This window comes from Danio aesculapii, unplaced genomic scaffold (genome assembly GCF_903798145.1).
Source record: "Danio aesculapii unplaced genomic scaffold, fDanAes4.1, whole genome shotgun sequence".
Classification (NCBI taxonomy): Eukaryota; Metazoa; Chordata; class Actinopteri; order Cypriniformes; family Danionidae; genus Danio; species Danio aesculapii.
Genome location: NW_026613668.1, coordinates 28539 through 50065, shown reverse-complemented (window position 1 = coordinate 50065; position 21527 = coordinate 28539). Strand labels below are relative to the sequence as shown.

At 34.4% G+C, this 21527-nt stretch overlaps 1 protein-coding gene across 1 annotated transcript in view; it reads right to left on the bottom strand.

The window, feature by feature from the left end:
• LOC130220164 (period circadian protein homolog 3-like) overlaps positions 1–21527 on the bottom strand; it is a 46827-nt gene continuing 25300 nt past the window's right edge. Inside the window, exons 14-18 of the mRNA XM_056452546.1 lie at positions 17300–17958; positions 14410–14593; positions 10635–10821; positions 10082–10232; positions 1–5982 (exon numbers count right to left, since the gene is read on the bottom strand). Coding sequence (XP_056308521.1) covers positions 5845–5982; positions 10082–10232; positions 10635–10821; positions 14410–14593; positions 17300–17958 — 1319 coding nt within the window. The 3' untranslated portion in view covers positions 1–5844. The remainder of the gene's footprint in view (positions 5983–10081; positions 10233–10634; positions 10822–14409; positions 14594–17299; positions 17959–21527) is intronic.

The following is a 21527-nucleotide window of genomic DNA, read 5'->3' as shown; positions in this document are numbered from 1 at the left end:
TTGAAGTCATTGTGGTCTTTATTCATAGTCATCATGTGGCGTCACAAAATAGTTCCCTGAAATTTGAGACAAAATGGCTTTTTCATACAGTTAACTGAATTTTGCACCTTGTTTTTTTTTGTTTTTTACGTAAAATACATTATAGTGATATTTACACTTCTCTCTAAAAACTGTACAAAATCTATCTTTTGATCACAAAACTGTACAGATCAGAAGCTTTGTGTTGGGTGGCGACAGCGGCGCTCTAGAACTACATCTAATGTGAAAATGGGGAAAACCACAGAAAACACACACACAAACAAACACACACACACCCTCTTCTGAACATGACAGGTCAATAAATAAAGAAAAAAACACAAGATGATGAAAATGAGGTTTGGTGCAAATGTGGACCGCTGCAGTGAGCTGGTCTTTCTGAGTACTCTGCGAAGGATTTGATGAGTTTTATAGTTTACTAGTGAAGAGCATGAAATGTGATATTATTATAGAAATATAATAATAATAATAATAATAATAATAATAATAATAATAATAATATACAATATAATTGTTTTAAGGATTTAATAGATTTGTATTTTTTCAAAATTATTAAATTTTCAATGTATACACTACCTGACAAGTCTTGTCGTCGATCCCAGTTGTAAGAGCAACAAATAATAACTTGATTTCTAGTTGATCAACTGGAAAAGTGGCAGAAGGTCGATTTTTCTGATGAATCATCTGTTGAACTGCATCTCAATCATCACAAATACTGCAGAAGACCTACTGGAACCCACATGGACCCATGATTGTCACAGAATTCAGTCAAATTTGGTGAAGGAAATATCATGGTTTGGGGTTACATTCAGTATGGGAGCGTGCAAGAGATCTGCAGAGTGGATTTCAACATCAACAGCCTGAGGTATCAAGACATCTGTGCTGCCCATTACATTACAAACCACAGGAGAGGGCAAATTCTTCAGCAGGATAGCGCTCCTTCTCATACTTCAGCCTCCACATCAAAGTTCCTGAAAGCAAAGAAGGTCAAGGTGCTCCAGGATTGGCCAGCCCCCAGACATGAACATTATTGAGCATGTCTGGGGTAAGATGAAGGAGGAGGCATTGAAGATGAATCTGAAGAATCTTGATGAACTCTGGGAGTCCTGCAAGAACGCTTTCTTTGTCATTCCAGATGACTTTATTAATAAGTGATTTGAGTCATTGCAGAGATGTCTGGATGCAGTCCTCCAAGCTCATGATGGAGTCAGACACAATATTCAGTCTTTTTCCACTGCAGCATGACTTTATATTCTATACTGTACATTATTTCTGTTAAATGACAAGACTTTAGTCTAAGCAAAGTCAGATCTTACTGTCCTAATGAAATCATTCAAAATCAAGACATGATCATATTTTATTTTGGTAAAATAAGTGTAATCTAGAGGCCTTTGCCTTTCATATAAGCCACTTCTGACACCAAATGATCAACTAGAAGTCAAGTTATTATTTGTTGTTCCTAAAACTTGAATCGGCGACAATACTTTAGTCAGGTAGTGTATATATATACACACACTTATGTTATTCTTTATTATATTATCATGTTTTTTATTTGTCCTGAAATTTTTACTTGGGTGAAAAATGCAAGCTTCTTTAAGCATAAAAAACAAATTATGTAATTGGAAGTTAATACCTTGTACTTAGTTTAGTCAATCAAAAATATTTCTGATTTATATTCATATCTTTGTTTTTTTTTCCCCTCAGAATTGACACAAAATCTCGCAATTACTTTTAAATAATATATTTTCATCCCAAGCTTCAAGAAAAACAAGACACGTGTGTTTTTGTCATCCACGAAAAAAAAATCTGTCTATATCTTCGAATTACACCATCGCTGAGAGTGTTAAACCATAAAACCTTGCTGGACATCTTTCAGTCACATCTATAGATGAAAACAAACAAACACGTGGACAGGAAAAACAGATTTAAGGCCTCATTCAAATGACGTGTTTGACTTAAATGAATCATCTCTCAGGAAAGATTTAAAAGGATCGTAAAGGAAAATAAAGCAAAACAAGCAGCTGTTAAAAGTGTTGATTTTCATTCAGTTTTGGTGCTTTTAGACGTTCTTTAGTGATGCTGCGGCATTGTGGGACATTTATATTCATTTAGTGGTCAGAGAGAAACTCACTACTGGAGATAATAAACCCTCCTGAGCTCAGTGGAGGACATATATCTAATTAAAAGGGTCATGAACTGCCTGTTTTATGAGATTGTACTGTTCTCAAGGTCTGCTTATAACATATCAACCTTGAGCATTTAGAAATAATAGGTTTGACATCCCTCATCTGAATACACTATTTGAATATTCATGGTTGACGCCCACTAGTGTGACAGTTTAACATATTTAAGAATGTGTGCGTTTCTGCACGTGTTCGACAGTCTACTATATTTACATATATAGCCTCGTACACACTGGGAAGTTTATTACTCAATTTAATCACAATCGTTTGTCCGAGACATTTTTTTGCCATTCAGGCCCAAGCATTTTTTTACTGCAGACGAGTTGAGTGAAAATGCAAAATCACCTGCTGATAATAGATGGCTGTTGAAGGTACAGTATGTAGGACTGAGTTTGTAGGACCTAGTGGTTGAACTAGGTACTGCAGTCCAAATTCAAAATACTGGATGGTTTGTTTTGACGCACACACAAGATGTAAGATCAATGACACCAACAGCAGCGAGTCAAAATCGAAAGTATTCACACAAGTAGATTACAAAGGCGATTTTCCACCGGTCGACGAGAATGAAGCGAAATACACAACGTATTTGCAGAGATCACACAGACTTTGCGCGACTTGATCTGAAAATTAGCTTGAAGTAAAAAAAATAAATAAAATCATCCTACAGGTAAACTAAAAAGAGTGATGCGGTGCTCTGCATGACACTGCAAACTGCTCAGATAATGTTTACGTTGGTAATATTTCTATCGCTTGCAAATTAAAAACCACTATTTGATTTTATGACTCTTTACTCACTCAACTGTTTAGTTTAGTAATCGCAATTGTTTTTCCGAGACGTTCATGCCCAAGCAGTTTTTTACTACAAATGAATGAAAATGCAAAATCACTTCCTGATATTAGACGGTGTCTATAGGTGCATTAAGTAAGACTGAGTATGACTACCTAGTGGTTAAACTAGGTACTGCGGTTCAAATTCAAAAATACTGAATGCTTTGTTTTGATGCACACACAAGATGTCAGATTGAGGACAACAACAGCAGCGAGTCAAAATCGAAAGTATATAAGCAAGTAGATTGATTACATAGGAGAATTTCAACTAGGCGGCGAGAATGAAGCGAATTGCATATTGTATTTGCAGAGATTACACAGACTTTGCACCGATCGTGTCCTTAGTTCAAATTCAAATAATTCTTGATCTGAAAATTAGCTTGAGGTAAAAAAAAACATCCTGCGGGTAAACTAGAGGGAGTGATTCATTGCTCTGCATTACACTGCAAACTGCTCAAGTAATGTTTACATTGCTAATATTTCTATCGCTTGCAAATTAAAAACCACCTCTGAACCAACTCTTTAATCACTCAACTGTTTTCCAAAACAGTTTTTTGGCATTCGCGCCCAAGCAGTTTTTACCGCAGATGAGTTGAGTGAACATGCAAAATCACCTGCTGATATTAGATGGCTGTTAAAGGTACAGTATGTAGGACTGAGTATGTAGGACCTAGTGGTTGAACTAGGTATTGCAGTCCAAATCCAAAATACTGGATGGTTTGTTTTGATGCACACACAAGATGCAAGATCGACGGTATCAACAGAAGCGACTCAAAATCGAAAGTATTCACGCAGGTAGATTAATAACTTTTTCCACTGGTCGGCGAGAATGAAGCAAAATACACAACGTATTTGCACAATAACGCAGACTTTGCGCCAATCGTGTCAATCAATGGCGTGTCAATCGATAGCGGCCAAAGAGCACTAAGTATGATAGAGTATGACACCCTAGTGGTTGAACTAGGTACTGAAGTCCAAATTTAAAATACTAGATGGTTTGTTTTGACGCACACACAAGATGTCAGATTGATGACCCCAACAACGAGTCGAAATCGAAAGTATTCACCCAAGTAGATTAGTATATTTTCCACCAGGCGGCAAGAATGAAGTGAAATGCACAACATATTTGCAGCGATCACATAGACTGTGTGCCAATTGTGATTATTTTTCAAATAATCAAGTGGAAAATTAGCTTGAGGTGAAAAACATCCTGCGGGTAAACTAGAGAGAGTGATTCAGTGCTCTGCATGACACTGTGAACTGCTCAGATAATGTTTCCATTGGTAATATTTCTATCGCTTGCAAGTTAAAAACCACCTCATGTGGATTTTAATAACTCTAAATCTGTGTCACAGCACAGTGGCTCAGTGTTTAGTACCGTCACCTCACAGCAATAAGGTTTGCATGTTGTCCCCGTGATGGCTTTGGTTTCCTCCGGGTGCTCCGGTTTCCCCCACAGTCCAAACACATGCGCTATAAGTGAATTGGATGAACTAAATTGGCCATAGTGTATGAGTGCGTGTGTAAATGTGAGACTATATGGGTGTTTCAGCAGGGTGTTTCACAACTGGGTTGTGGTTGGAAGGGCATCCGCTGCGTAAAACATATGCCGGAATAGCTGGCAGTTCATTCCGCTGTGGCGACCCCTAATAATCAGGGACTAATGCGAAGAAAAAAGTGTGTCTCATTTTGAGGCTGCTGCTACTGTCCTGCGGTGGTCACATATTTGGCTTATACATGGATACAGCCTTCATGACTGAAATGAAATAAATTTTCCACCAAGGCAACCCGAGTGCCGAAACATAATTAAGTAAACTGGCAGTGGGCGGAGTTACAAATACCAAAACAAAAGACAGACATTCTGACACGAAACGCACACTTAAATAAGTGGAAGAATAAATTACTATCATTGCTTTTTTCAGACAAACGAGTATGTTCCCTTAACATGTTTCTTAAATATCTGCTGTATTTTAATGCTTTAGAAGAGTCAAAAATGTACATATACTGTAGCACCTTTAATGAAAAACAGAAATACCCTGGGACACAAGGTGGCGCTGCACAACGTTACGCTTCTAACACTCGCTTGTTGCACAGAAAAAAAGTAGTGACCCTCACACTTTTTTTCCTTGTGTATTTATTGTGTAAGCTTTTCCACATTGTTTTACCACTATGGCAATGAACACCTGGGTCAAACATTCGCGGAAAGTAGTTACAAGCCATTAAAGAAAATTGTGAAGTGAAACTCGCCATTGAATCCTATTTGATGTGCTCTGTGCTTTTCCGCAATTTGGCTTTAGCTATTTTCCTAATACAATGTGAATCAGTGGGCGGAGCTAAACAGAAAATAATGTAAAAGTGGGTGTTGATTTTCTTTGGAGGCGGGGTTTAGTCGCACTATTACATAATAAAGAGGCACATTCATAACCTGTCGTTTTGGCAGACTGGCTTCAATAATAGGCTGTTTTTAAAACTGAGGAGATTATTTAGCATTTTGAAACTTGCTGGATGTTTTTATAGAGCATTGACCTGTTATAGGAATTAATTTTAATAAATTCGAAATTTCTCAGTTCATGACCCCTTTAAAAACAGCTTAAAAAAAGACATATTAGAGCAACTAAACACAAATATCACTACCAAATTATACTCTGATATTCACAGTAATTTGGGTCCATGGTCTGTAACGGAGAGATGTCCATCTCCTGCGAGTGTATGGACTCACTGTGAGCAGACAGGAATCGGCTCTTTGTGTGGGTGCGGGACCAGCGGCTGCTCGGATTGGCTGAGGGCTGGAGTGATGTCAGGTGTCTGCATCGGGTCTGTTGTCATGTGATGGACAGTCTTGTGGACAGGAGATGTCAGGAGTCTGAGGGTTTGGAGAGTCAGTTTGAAGATTCAGCTCCTCATTCGGCTCTATTGTGGTACAACTTACACAACCCTACAAAATAAAACAACAACAAAGACACATGATCACAATAAAACACTAAATATATATAATGTTAGACTGATAATGATCTGTAATGTAAAAAAAGGCTGAAATTAACTGCTAAATTCATCACAGAATGCAAGTGCAACTGCAGTAGGAGTGGGAGGGATTTTACTGCAAGTAGGCTGGGTAACCTCCAAGTGGGAGGGACTTACGCCACAAGTGGGCTGGGTTGCTGTAGATGTAGTAGACATTAATAAAATAAAACAGGTTACCGTAAGGTTGGGTTTAGGGTTGGGGTAATATAGACATTCATAAAACATAATAGGTTGGACTATAACAATTGGGGGCTCGTCCGCTGCATTAAGCAATTTCAAAGATTTTTCTTTTTGAACACGTGCTGCATTTTTGTGCCTTATTTATAAAGCAACTGTTGAATTCTTTTATGGTAAGCTTGTTTGGCTGTTTTGAAGTTTGGCGGTTGAGGAAATCCTGTAGTATTTTTGAAGAATATGGATTTTGATTTGGTCAAGTTCACATTATCTCCGACTGTAGAGAAGTTTGATCGTTGTCGAAAGAAAGATCTGTTTGTGATTGCAGACTTTTATAATTTAACTGTTTCAAGAGCTGCACGCAAAGAAGTAATTAAAGGAGAGACATATGCTAAATTGATTGAGGAGGGAATTTTTGTAGAGCAAGGGGAGCAGGAAAATGCTGAGCATAGTTCTGAAGCTGACTCTGTTAACTTAGATTCAGATGCTGCTGCATTAAATGTACCAGACATAGACCCACACATTGCTTTGAAACTAAAAGAACTTGATCTGGCACTTAAAAAATTGTTTTGGCATTATCCCCTCCTGACCTATGTTTTTGTACCACAGGTCATTTATTATTTATTAATCTGTTAACATTTTTGACATTGGATTTGGTGTGGGTTGTTGTTTGAGTGCTGGGACAGGAGAAGGATGATGATTGTTGGCTGCCTTGCCCTTTAGTTTTTTATTATTTTGTTATATTTTCTATTATCAAAATTGGCCTCTAACTTATTTTATAATTTGGCTAAATTTAAGTTGTTCATTTTTGTTTTTCCCCTTTAACTTAAATTGTAGCGTGTTTCCCTGACCCTAGATAGGGATCTTATCATATATAAGATATTATTAAAATGAAAACTCCAAGTTTGTACAGCCCACTTGGAGCTCAAGTCCCACCCACTTGGAGCTGGCTCCGACCTCAATTTATACCCTTCTCACAAACTGTGCAATTAATTTAAAATAATCCATACACAGTGAGTTCATTATTGTATATTATGTAAAAATACATCTTATACTTGACTTAAATAATAACAAATAACTAAACATTGGTTTGTTAAAGTCCTTTGGCAATGATTTTATGTTGTTAAATATTTAAGTATAGATTTTCACTTAACTCTTCATATTTTAAAAATATTAGTTATTTAATAAAGACATAATTAAAATAAAAAATACATTCTAACACTTTTGAACCAATATTTTAATAATAAACACTTAAATATTTAAAATATTTCATTTTCATTTAATAATTTGACTTAAAAATGTAAACTATTTTAAAGTTTTTATATAATAATTTTTTATTAAATCCACTTAAATATATTAAACTATTTCATTTATGTTTGAATATTTGACCTCAAAATATAAAGTGTTTAAGAATATACCTAATAAAGGAACATAACTAGACATAAGGCCTTTTAACAATATTTATGTTTTAATAATAACCAATTAAATAACATTACTGCTTTATTAAGACATTGAAATTAATGTTGTCACAATGTTTCATGTATATTTTAATATTTCACAAACATATTTAAAGTTTTCAAATAATTCGACTGAAGGCCTTTACAAAATTGTCTCTAATATTTAAAAATACTCTTAATATTTATATATTGTACATTTTAAAATGTAAAATTAATATAATAACATTCACATCCTTTTATGCATTTATTTGTGCTGCTAAAGATTTACTTTTGTTTTTATTCTACTACTTATTGTTCACATGTTTCTAATACAGACCCCCTAACTAGTTGCCATTTTTTGCGATGCTGCAAAATTCTTAATTAAACGCAAAATAAATCGCACAAATGTAAATAATCATATAAAACATCAAATTCCAAACCATATAATCAAATTTTATTTATTTCAGTTTGCAATTTATTGTTTTACATGACTTATAAACGTTGCATACGCAGCGCACGTGATGTATTTGAGTGTCTCTCGAAAAATGACATCTCAACTGCAGCCTCACAATCATTACATTTCATTGAAGGGGGGGGGGGGGGGGTTGTTTTGCAGCCTGTGCAGTTAGCAGACACGGATGAAGCACGAGTAATTTACATGTGAAGTCAATGCAAAGATGGGATTAGACATCCTGTGGCGCGATTTGTCCATTTTCTGTGTTTGACGTGCTTCAGACTGCAAAAGAAAGTGTGAGCAAACATCTAACAAATGGAGCAATGGAACAGACAGAAAAGCAAGCAGCTTACAATGATAGAGGTTGATTCACGGATGACGACTGCTGGACGTGACCGAATTGAAGGACATTATTTGTGCTTTACATGTATGACTGGTATTATGATGTGCGTAAAATCGATAAATGTTTTCGTTTAACTCTTTTCCTGCCGTTGATGAGTTTTTCGGCAATCAGTGTTTTAAGTGTATTACGGTAGGGGAAGCCTTAAGCTGCATGTCCTGTGTGATTTACATGTCAGATGCTTCAAAGAGTGAAATCTGAAAGTATGATCATGAATAAAATAAGAGTTATACAACCTTCATTTGGCTTAATTCCTACCGTTTTAGATCTTGTTTTGACAAGAGACTAAAATAAAGAAGCTTTATTTTTATTATTATAGTACCAACATAGTAGGCTACCTATTATGGTAAATAAGATATCCAGTTGAATATCCAGTTGAATTTTTAGCCCCCCTCTTTATTTTTTTCCCCATTTTCTGTTTAACGGTGAGATTTTCTCAACACATTTCTAATCATAATAGTTTTAATAACTCATTTCTAATAACTGATTTATTTTATCTTTGCCATGATGACAGTAAATAATATTTGACTAGATATTTATCAAGACACTTCTATACAGCTTAAAGTGACATTTAAAGGATTAACTAGGTTAATTAGGTTAACTAGGCAGGATAGGGTAATCAGGCAAGTTATTGTATATAGGCTAAAGGGGTTAATAAATTTGACCTTAAAATGGGTATAAAAAATTCAAAACTGCTTTTATTCTAGCCTAAATAAAACAAATTATGCTTTCTCGAGACAAGAAAATATTATCAGACATACTGTGAAAATTTTTTTGCTTTGTTAAATATCATTTGAGAAATATAAAAAAAATAAATTAAAAATTAAAGGGGGTGAATATTTCTGACTTCAACTATTTTTAATTAGATATTAATTTAAGAAATTAATTTAATAGTTATTATTTAATTATTTTTTTATATTAATAAATATTTTTAATCACAAAATTGTCTGGGTCAAATTTCTGGAAATTACCAGCACAAAATCAGTTATTTTTATTGCAAAAACAAAATCACAAAAAAATCGTGAAAAACAAGGGGGTCTGCTAATAATTTATACATTTCTATTAACATTTGTTTACTTCTTTTCAACCATTCTTAAAATTCTATTAATTTCTTTTTTTTAATTTAGCTAATCACTACTGTCGCCCCTGGCTTGCTTGGTTTGGGACTTGTAGAGCTGCACATTGATAGATTTGCTCTTCAGTGTTTGGACTTTCAGCAGTGAAAATTAAACCACACTGAACTAAACTGAACTGAACTCTGAAAACTGGACTGACACAGTTTTAATTTACTAGAATTTCTATGTTAAGCTGCTTTGACACAATCTACATTGTAGAAGCGCTATAGAAATAAACACATTGAATTGAACAATCTTAAAATAATCTGATAATTACAATCTTATCTGATCCATTTGATGTTATCCATTTGGTCTTACACTCAAAACAATCATCACATTTTGATCAGTTTTTCAGGTATCAGCTGAGGTATTTGAGTCAGTGTCATATAATATGCCTGTTCAGTTGATTGTGGTGTAAACGCAATGTTGTGGACCTGTGTGTTGATCTCCTGCGGGACGGTGTTCTGCTGGATCCAGGGATGAACCTCAGCCAGCTCCTTCTTCTGGTCTGGAGTGAACCAGGGCTGCATGGGCTGCATCAGAATCAGCTTCTCTCGATCCTCCTGAAGAACCTGAGCCTGATCCCTGCAAGGAGATCCACACACAGAAGACAAATCAGCCCAGTGGCCTTGACACCACACCAATGTAATGTTAACGTCTAAATACTGCTGATGCAAACTCGATCTTTCCTCTGTCGCGCTATTTAAAAGTGTCTCAATAGCTGCGCGAAACGCAAGCTTGTGCAAATGTTTGAGCACAGCTTTGGGCCTGACAATGGAAATGCAGCTATGGCGTACCTGGCATCACATACCTGAGGTCTGACGACACAATGAGATATTTAGACCTGACCTACCTCAGGCAGGTGGCGCTCTCTTTTACTCCTGTGGAGAGAGATGCTGAACATGACTGACTCAGGCTGGTCAGAGGAATGAACCGGGGACAGAAATACAGAGAGAGAGAGAGAGACAGCAGGACAGTGTCTGATACCTGGAGCTGATCTGGTAGGTCAACATGACGGGTTCAGGCGTCTGCTTGATCATGCTCCACAGAGGGTCGTCCACGTGTTTCTTGAAGCCGCTTCGCTCTCGTTCCTGGGCCTCGGCAGATTTGCGTGCTTTCCTGGACGTGTCTGAGGAATCATTGCTGGCAAAATACTTGCTGCTGTTGCTGCTGCCTGTGAACGAGAAATACCATGGGTCAGTTTGATGATGAAAACACTGCGGTTTTGTGTATGTGTATGTATATATACATATATATATACAGATTATCATTGGAGCGCATTCGGCAAGGAAATACTTAAAAAGCAACAACATTATATACACAAACTATATATACTGATCAAAAAAATAAAGTGAAAACTTGGAGCTACTGTACCTTGTGTTGTATAAGTATTCCCTTTATATTTTTTCAAGCAGTATATTAATAATTCAAAAATTATTCATAAAACAAAAACAATTAATTATATCTTAACATTCATTCACCTACATATTTTATTAATAAAAAAAATAATCCTACTACTAATAACAATAAGAACAACCTAACTGGACTCTAAACTTTCTAACAACTTATTTTAAATATAAATATATTATTATTATTATTTATTTTATTTTATTTTTTTACAACTATTATTTTACCCTCCAAGATTTATATTACTAAAAATAATTTTAATAATAAATAAAATAACAATAATAATAAAAATAAAAGCTGGACTCTACATTTTATTGTATTTATATGTACATTTGAAGTCAGAATTATTAGCCCCCCTTTTAATTTTCTTTTCTTTTTATATATTTCCCAAATGATGTTTAACAGAGCAAGGAAATTTTCACAATATGTCTGATAATATTTTTTCTTCTGGAGATTTCTTATTTGTTTTATTTTGGCTAGAATAAAAGCATTTTTCAATATTTTAAAACCCATTTTAAGGTCAAATTATTAGCCCCTTTAAGCTGTATATTTTGTTCGATAGTCTACAGGACAAACCATCGTTATACAATAACTTGCCTAATTACCCTTAATCTGCCTAGTTAATCTAATTAACTTAGTTCAGGCTTTAAATGTCACTTTAAGCTGTATAGAAGTGTCTTGATAAATATCTAGTCAAATATTATTTACTGTCATCATGACAAAGATAAAATAAATCAGTTATTAGAGATGAGTTATCAAAACTATTATGATTAGAAATGTGCTGAAGAAAAATGTGCTCTCTGTTAAACAGAAATTGCTGAAAAAATAAACAGGGAGGCTAATAATTCTGACTTTAACTGTGTGTGTATATATATATATATATATATATATATATATATATATATATATATATATATATATATATATATATATATATATATTAATATTAATATTTTACCTAAATACCTAAAAGTTTAAATAACTTCATATGATGTCAGGAAACCAAACACACCATTTAAGCTTTACTTTTTCAAAATCACTCTTTATTTGTTTTCCTACTTCAATGCATTACTTATGACATACATCAATAAATAAAAGATTATTTTAAGAGTACATTTTTAAAGGAAATACTTAAGTAACAACGTGTAAAGTTAACAGATGTCACAAGTAAATGATGACATGTAATAAAGATAAAGATGATTTTTGCAATAAAATAATCAATAATGCTTTACAGCAAGTATTTTGAATGTATATATATATTTGAGCTATATATTAATTCTTCACCTAAATACTGTAAAAATAATCTACTCTATAATCTAAAATCTATTAAATCCATATTTTTTTACTAATAAAATTATTGTAAATATATTTTAATCTTTCACCTAAATGTTTTAGTTATACTAAATAATAATAATAATAATAACAATAATGATAATGATAATATTAATAATAATAATGATAATAATAATAACAATAATGATAATGATAATATTAATAATAATAATGATAATAATAATAACAATAATGACAATAAAAATAATAATAATAATAATAATGATGATGATGATGATGATGATGATAATAATAATAACAACAACAACAACAACGATAATAATATTAATAATGATAATAATAATAACAATAATGACAATAAAAATAATAATAATAATGATGATGATGATGATGATAATAATAATAACAACAACAACAACAACAATAATGATAATAATATTAATAATGATAATAATAATAACAATAATGATAATGATAATATTAATAATAATAATGAGAATAATAATAATAATAATGACAATAAAAATAAAAATAATAATAATAATGATGATGATGATGATGATAATAATAATAACAACAACAACAACAACAATAATGATAATAATATTAATAATGATAATAATAATAACAATAATGATAATGATAATATTAATAATAATAATGAGAATAATAATAATAATAATAATGACAATAAAAATAATAATAATAATAATAATAATGATGATGATGATGATGATAATAATAATAATAACAACAACAACAACAATAATGATAATAATAATAATAATGATGATAATAATAATAATAACAACAATAATAATAATAATGATGATGATGATAATAATAATAACAATAATAATAATAATGATGATGATAATAATAATAATAAAAATAACAACAATCTAACTAGACATTTTTGTGACATTAAATATGAAAGCCTGAGTGGAATTTTTTATACACTATGTGCTTTATGTTAACAATCTAGAAGCAGAGTCTAAAGTGCATGGCGCACAAGCATTAAGGGTGTGTGTCCAAATCCACATTTGCTATTTTAAGGACAGATAAATATGCTCTGGGCCCCAGCGCATGGTCTAACGTGGTTATGCTTATTCTCTTAATGAGTTATGGCTGTGTTTTGAGCATAATGTGCATTAAACCATTTAGAATCTCATCTCCTATTCCCTTTAAGAGCCAGCTGCGTTGCACCACAGCACATTTGCTATTTACATTTGGCGGTTTTTAAAATTGGTTATTTACGGCGGACTTTATAAGTGAAAAAACTGAACATTTCACTACCGAAAAAATAGTTAAACAGACCATCTGCAGTGCGAGGATAAAGAACAAGCCTCCTCCATTCGGCCTTCTCTTTACTTTACTTTTACTCCTTTTTCTTTCGTGGATAACGAAACGGTGTGGATAATGAAAAGCCCCCGACATGAAGACATGGAGGAACTGATTTTTATATTTATGTTGAAATAATAATTTTTGTAATATTTTAATCCCTTTAATCTTTTGTAATAATAATTTTTCATTTGTAAAGATATTTGTGTATTGACATACATCCTGTGTGTATTAAGCAATGTGTAAACGTTTGGACCTGCATAGGCGCTCTGTGCTGGACTTTACAGCAGCCTTCAGTTGGTCAACGGCGCGGTCTATTTCAGTTCCTCAAAATAGCAACGTGACAACAATGCGCCTTAACACACCTCTTTTCTAGACCAGCACACCCATGAGTCGACAAAGAGGCACAAATGGATTTGCTATTTAAACAACGTGGTGCAAAACGTGAAAATTACTATTGCGCTGGTCTGAAAATAGCAACAAATCACGCCAAACACGTCTTGCGCCTTATTGCGCCGGGTGTATAATAAAGCCCTATAATTTTTCGCAGTGCATGTCTGTATACAAAAAGATTAGAGTAAATGAAGAGGAGATTTTATTTGACTGAATTTCCATTCAAATATTCTTGCAAGATTATTTAATATGCAGTATCTCATGACTTCATAAGGAAATGTGCTATTGTGTGCTATAATAAAGATGCAGCGAGGGATGTGAACCGCACCAGTGGACATCCCGTTTGAGCCTAGTCCTGATCCAGAGCCCAGTGATCCTCCTGATTCTCCGGAGCCGCTCCCCGAGGCGTTGGAGCCGGTGCCGGAGCGAGCGTCTTCCTGCAGCAGCTGATCCAGCATCTCACTGGAGGAAGAGTGAGCGTCCTGATGACCACACTCACTGCGAGCATCATCCTGATAACACACACACACACACAGATGATCACATTTGGCTTAATACAAGCTTACCCAGTTTGGCATCACACTACACTACACTACAGAACTAATTATAACTTCTCTCTTAAGACCGTCACGTTTTAACAATAATTCATAAAACAATAATGTAATCTTTCACAGTACCTTTATTATTTCACATTAAAGAGCCCCTATTATGGGGTTGTAGTGTGTAACCCAGCTTTAAGTGAGGTGAAATATCCAGCTAAGGTTTAAATCTGGAAGTGGACAGTGTTTAAAACTATTGATTCATCTATTAAAGAGTCGACTCATAGTGGTTAGAATGAATCGTTGTGATAACGAGTCTTTAGTCATTTCGGCGTGTCGTCGATATGAAACTTAAGCCCCGCCCAGTTGTTCCGCGTGCAAACCTGGGAAAATTGACACCTGCGGTCCCGCCCACTAACACAGTAGCAAAGAAAAAGAGGAAGACAAACAGATCCCAGTTGAATCAAGTCATGAAGACGCTGTGCTCAGCTGGATATTATTGGAAGTGTGAGGGGAAAGCTAGTGTTATTTTCTCTACCCAAAGATGAAACTCTGAAGAGTCAGTGGTTGAAGTTTAGTTTAGCAAAAATACCTCAGCATTATAGCCCAGCCTTGTGCTGTTCGAGTGCTTCAGCAATCTACACGCTTACAACGGGGCATTCGTCGGCCGTTTGTTAAAGGAAGCATCAGAAAAGACTATTGATGTAAGAGACTATGTCAGTACATGGATCAGTGCATCATAGATCAGTTTCTTCCTCCATTTCACAAGTGTAAGTAAGTGTGATTAAAATGGTTGCCTCCTTGTTTTCTCTAGCTTGCAAATGATGTATTTAATTGTGTTTTGTTACTTGTAACCGAGTGTACTGTATCTGGTTAACTCTTTATATTCTCATATCGCGTCTAAAGGCACGTTAAAAACGCGATTTTACGCGTTTACGGATTTAAATGTGTTTGTGAGCTCGCGATCTACTGCTGTTTGCCATTGCTATGGCCATCGTCAGCTGTTCCTACACGCGTGCAGTGGTCAAGGTTCAAACAGTTTAGCGTTTGCCGCTGTGTGGATTAATACTGAATGTGTGTCATGGTTAAGAATAGAGCAACATGCTGGTTTTTAACTGCACACACATACCTGCCAACATCTGTCCCTGAAAATCCCGAAGACCGGGGAGGTTAGGTTTGGGGTGAGGTGTCTGAATAACACTCAGGGCCGGAGCAAACTGAACTGGCGCTCTAGGCGAACAGCGATCACGCCACCCTCAACCCGAAAGTGAAAAAGAAAGTGACCGGTTTGCGGATTTAAAGTGAGGACTAGGAGGGAGAGGGTGGGTGTCGCGGATGAAAGTGAGGATCGGGGGGTTCGCAGACGCCGCCTAGGTGGCCTTTATGGACACGCCGGCACTGATAACACTGTTGAGAACGGGGTACTGTGTACTATGGTGTTAGTAACTACTATGAAGCGTGTCACGGGTGGCCGCTGCGCTCGGATCCTATACCAATGTTGGCGACCCGGGGGTTTCACACACACCCGGCTGGTTGAAATTATGAGAGTTTTCTGGAATAAAAAACAAATGGGCGGGTGGCTGGAGATGGGTCTGAAATACGGGAGACTCCCTGGAAAAACAGGAGTGTTGGCAGGTATGCTCACACATGCACTATATGCACTCTGACTGCTTCAAAATTGATGATAAGCCGTGGTGGGCATTTCACTCTGTCTCGTGCTGAACGCTGTCGACCAATCGCAACAGGCGGTCATCGGTCCAATCAGCGCAGATTAGCTTCGCACTAAGGAGGGGTTTGGGAACAAATGAATCGCTGAATGATTCATATGGGAGTTGCTGGGGTAAAAATAAATGCATATTACAAGACAATGAAAGTGTTTTTTGACCTTGCATGCATATCAGCCTGTTGGTGGAGACCCTTAAAACCAAAATATGACCCTTTTTAATGTATAATAGAGGCTCTTTAAAAAAATTACAGTTTACTAATTTATAAGAATTTAAGTACTTTAAAATCCTACTTTTACAAACCACAACATACGCACAACAACAGACGCACTAACCACTACACCTCTGGCGCCGACATGCATGTTCTGTTAAATGTAAACTTTATAAATGCTTTGGCAATACATTTGTAGCATTTGTCATGCCAATAAAGCAATTGTTGAATTGAATTGAGGGCGTCACGGTGGCGCAGTGGGTGGCACAATCGCCTCACAGCAAGAAGGTCACTGATTCGAGCCTCGACTGGGTCAGTAAGCATTTCTGTGTGGAGTTTGCATGTTCTCCCTGTGTTCTCCTGGGTTTCCTCCGGGTGCTCCGGTTTCCCCCACATGTCCAAAAAAACATGTGGTATGGGTGAGTTGGATAAGCTAAATTGTTCGTAGTGCATGTGTGTGAATGAGTGTGTATGGATGTTTCCCCAGTGATAGGTTGCAGCTGGAAGGGCAACCGCTGCATAAAACATAAGCTGGATAAGTTGGCGGTTCATTCCGCTGTGGTGACCTTGGATTAATAAAGGGACCGAAGACGAAAAGAAATGAATGAATGAATGAACTGAATTGAGAAAGAGAGAGAATCTAAAGAGATTGCATCTAAATATTTAATATCTTAAATACATCATGAAAATATGATAAAAAAAACCTGCATATATAATAAATGAGACTTGACTTGGGGGTCTCACCGTTTTGGTGTGGTGTTCCTGCAGACTGTCAGCATTGGTGGAGGTCTGAGCTTCACTGGGTTTGGTCAGCTCCTCCTGCAGCAGATTGAGCTGGATGGGAGAACTGGAGCGAGAGCTGGAGAACAGCGCTGTGGGCTGAGCTGCATCCAGATCCTCCCCAAACCACGGCTCAGGGATAGAGTCCGGCTCTGCTGGCACGCCGGCTCCAGCAGACTCCAGATTATGAGCATCAGCTGGCACCGGGGCTCCCGGTGGGACGAAGCCACCCATGTTATAGGGAACCACCCCTGGTGCCGCCATAGGAAAATACATGCCATTGTTTGGGGGGTACATGGGGAAGCTGGGAAGCAGGACCACCATCATGGGTGTCATTGGCTGGAGGTTCTGGACTCCTGGATCCGGCTGAAGCATCACGGGCTGCTGATCCGCACCCATGATGTTGAAGTACGGGGGTGTTTGCATGGGTACTGCCATGGGCGGCACAAAGCCGATGTTGGATGGCGGAGGCTGAGAGGACTCTGAGGATGGCCAGGAGGAGTGAGGCGCTGCTGTGGGTCCTGGAAGAGACCAGTAGTTGCCCGGCTGAGAGCATTCATAGCTGTCGGACGAATCCTCTGGTTTGGGACGCTTGTGTTTGTTTGGTGGTCGAACAACATCACCTGAGAGCAGATGGGAAAGAGGGTTTTTAGAGCAGATAGAGGTTGTTGATGGGTTTTAATATGAACTTTAACTACTGTATTTGATATATAAATGCTCATAGATTTATTTATTCATTCATGTATTTGTTTTATTTTTGGGAACTATTTATTTGAGTGCTCGTGCATTTTTTGTGTTTAGCATTTTGAACTGGCTCAGTAACTTAAATGCTGTAAAGATTCTTACATATTTTCAATCGGTTTTACTTGATGTACTAAAACAGGGATGGGCAAACTCGATCCTGGAGGGCCGGTGTCCCTGCATAGTTTTGCACCAACCCTAATCAAACACACCTGCTTGTAGCTTTCTAAGACACTAATTAGGGTGTTCAGGTGTGTTTGATTAGTGTTGGAGCAAAACTCTGCAGGGACACCGGCCCTCGAGGATCGAGTTTGCCCATGCCTGTACTAAAACAATAAACAGAATGAAATATTTTATATAATCTTGCCATATAAAAAAAACTAAATAATCAATAACAAAATATTTTTTATATAGAATATAATATAATAAAATAGTTTTCCTTCAATTTTCTGGAAAAGGCAAAAATAAATGATCTTATTAACTAAATTATCTTCAGGGATTCTGCAGGTTTCACAGAGTTAAATTTCAGACTTTTTAAGCCCATTATTAACGAAATTTTGACTCATAAATCGCTAAAGGCTAAGGAATTTTTCAAAATGGCCCAGATGGAAAGGATTTTTATTTGCCCTATCAAAAAAATGGAATTATAATTTAATACATTTTAATAATACAATAATACATTAATAATAAACAGTTCAAATATTTTAGATTTTATCTCTTAGCTGAATATTTTAAATACTGTGTAAAAACAAGCACGCTCTACTTGTATCCATACACTTTTATCCAAACATAAGCTTTCTTTAAAAAAAAAAAAGAACAAATGTTTTGAAAGTTTTTAAACTATAATAAACTAAATCTTTGGACAACAATCTGTCCAGGTCTGTGCCCTCAGCAGTAAATACAACTTTTAAACAAATGTTATTGTAAGAAAAATAATTAAACCATTATGATAAATTGAGTTAAAAGGACCTTTTTAAATAAAGGGTTAAAGTTTTATTGAGATGGATTGTTGGCGGTTGTATGGGTGTTGGCCAGATTGGGTAGCAATTTATAAACAAAGGAAAATTAAGACCTGTTTAAAAAAAGATTTAAGACCTACAACACAAGATTTCAGTAAATTTAAAACTTTTTAAGGCCTAAAATTTGGATTTTGAGGTTTAAGACATTTTAAGACTTTATAAGACCCAGCAGAAACCCTGTTTCTTTAATAGAGTTAAACAAAATACATAACAATAAATTATTTATAATTATGAACAGAGCTTTACATTAATACCCACTAACCCACGAAATGCGGGTAGATTTCAGCTGTGGCTGGTTTGACAGACACTCTCACTAGCCATTTTAGCTGGTTGAAAATCATGTTTAAATGGCAGTTTTCTTAAAAGCAGGGTTCGACAATAAGCATGGCACTATATGTGCACAAATGTCATCTTAGAATTGAGAAGTGGCATCAGAGAGAAAAATATCGTTTGTGATGTGATGCGGGCCACTGATTAAAAAGCATGCTGCGATCGATTCTCTTTGAAATAGACTGGACAAAAAGTGATGCTCGTGCTCCCACAGTCCTGCTGCTTCCCAAAGCTTCGGATGTTTTTCAAAATGTCTTTTTGTAAGCTTAAAGGCTTTTTGTAAATTTAAAATTTGTGGCTGAGAAATAATTATTTATTTATTGTTGATGTGGTCAGAGATCAATTTGGTAAATTATTAAGTGTTGAGCCCTGAAAAGTCATGTGAAATCAAAACTAATTGCAATGCGACACTGAAACCATGACCCATTTGCTCATGCACCTTAAGCACATTAAGCAGGCACAAAAAAGTTAAATGAATGAGGAGGCATGAGGATAAAACAAAGTCTAAATCAAGTAATTTTAGCATGTCAAAGTAAAATTTATGCATATAAAAAATATCTTCCCAACAACAAAATTGTGGCTAGTGAAAATGACGAGTGGCTAGTAATGTTGGAAATCTACTAGCCACAGTGGCTGTTGATCAAAAAAGTTCATTTCAAGCCCTGATTATAAATATAATAAAAATATATCACATATAAAAGGTAAATATGTAAAGGTAATAAATATATATATATATATATATATATACATATATAAATATATATATATGTATATATATATATATATATATATATATATATATATATATATATATATATATATATATATATATATATATATATATACATATATAAATATATATATATGTATATATATACATATATAAATATATATATATATATATATATATATATATATATATTTATATATGTATATATTTATATTTATATATGTATATATATATATATATATTTATATATGTATATATTTATATATATATATTTATATATGTATATATATATATTTATATATGTATATATATATATATATATTTATATATGTATATATATATATATATATTTATATATGTATATATTTATATTTATATATTTATATATGTATATATATATATATATATATATATATATATATATATATATATAAATATATACATATATAAATATATATATATACATATATAAATATACATATAAATATAAATATATATACATATATAAATATATATATATACATATATAAATATATATATATATATATATATATATATATATATATATATACATATATATATATATATATATATATACATATATAAATATATATATATATATATATATATATATATATATATATATATATATATATAAATATATATATATATATACATATATAAATATATATATATACATATATAAATATATACATATATAAATACATATAAATATATACATATATAAATATATATAATACAAATAAATCATAAAAAATTATTATACACACTATTAATTACCATCTTTATCCTACATTACAGATCATATTCCCTGTTAATTCACATGTACACTTGTTTTTCTTTTAACAACATAATACAAACATAAATATATACAGGGTTTCTGCAGATATCATAATGTTAAATTTAAGACTTTTAAAGACCTTTTTAAGACCATTAAATATAAAATTTTAGACCTATATTGCAATATCAAACACACATGCATACACATAAAGAGAAAATGCAAAAATCACAAAATTAGTGGTAAAATAAATGTATTCAAATTGAACAGAACTGAAGACAGGCTAACCACAGAAAAAACAAACAAACAAACATCTTAAGGCTGATTTATACTTTCGCCTGCCACCAGATCGCGTACCTCATGAAACGTACGAGGCTTTTATACTTGATGCGTTCGCCATTGAGATATTCTTTTAAATGACAGGGGGCAGTCAAAAGAAACCTACTGTAAAGTCAGACGGATAAACGGAGAAGTAGAAAGTTTCCGGAACTAGGTCATATCATTAATATCATTGAAGATTTTTATAACCATTCAAGACTTCTTAAATCAAACTTTGATGCATCACTTGCTTTT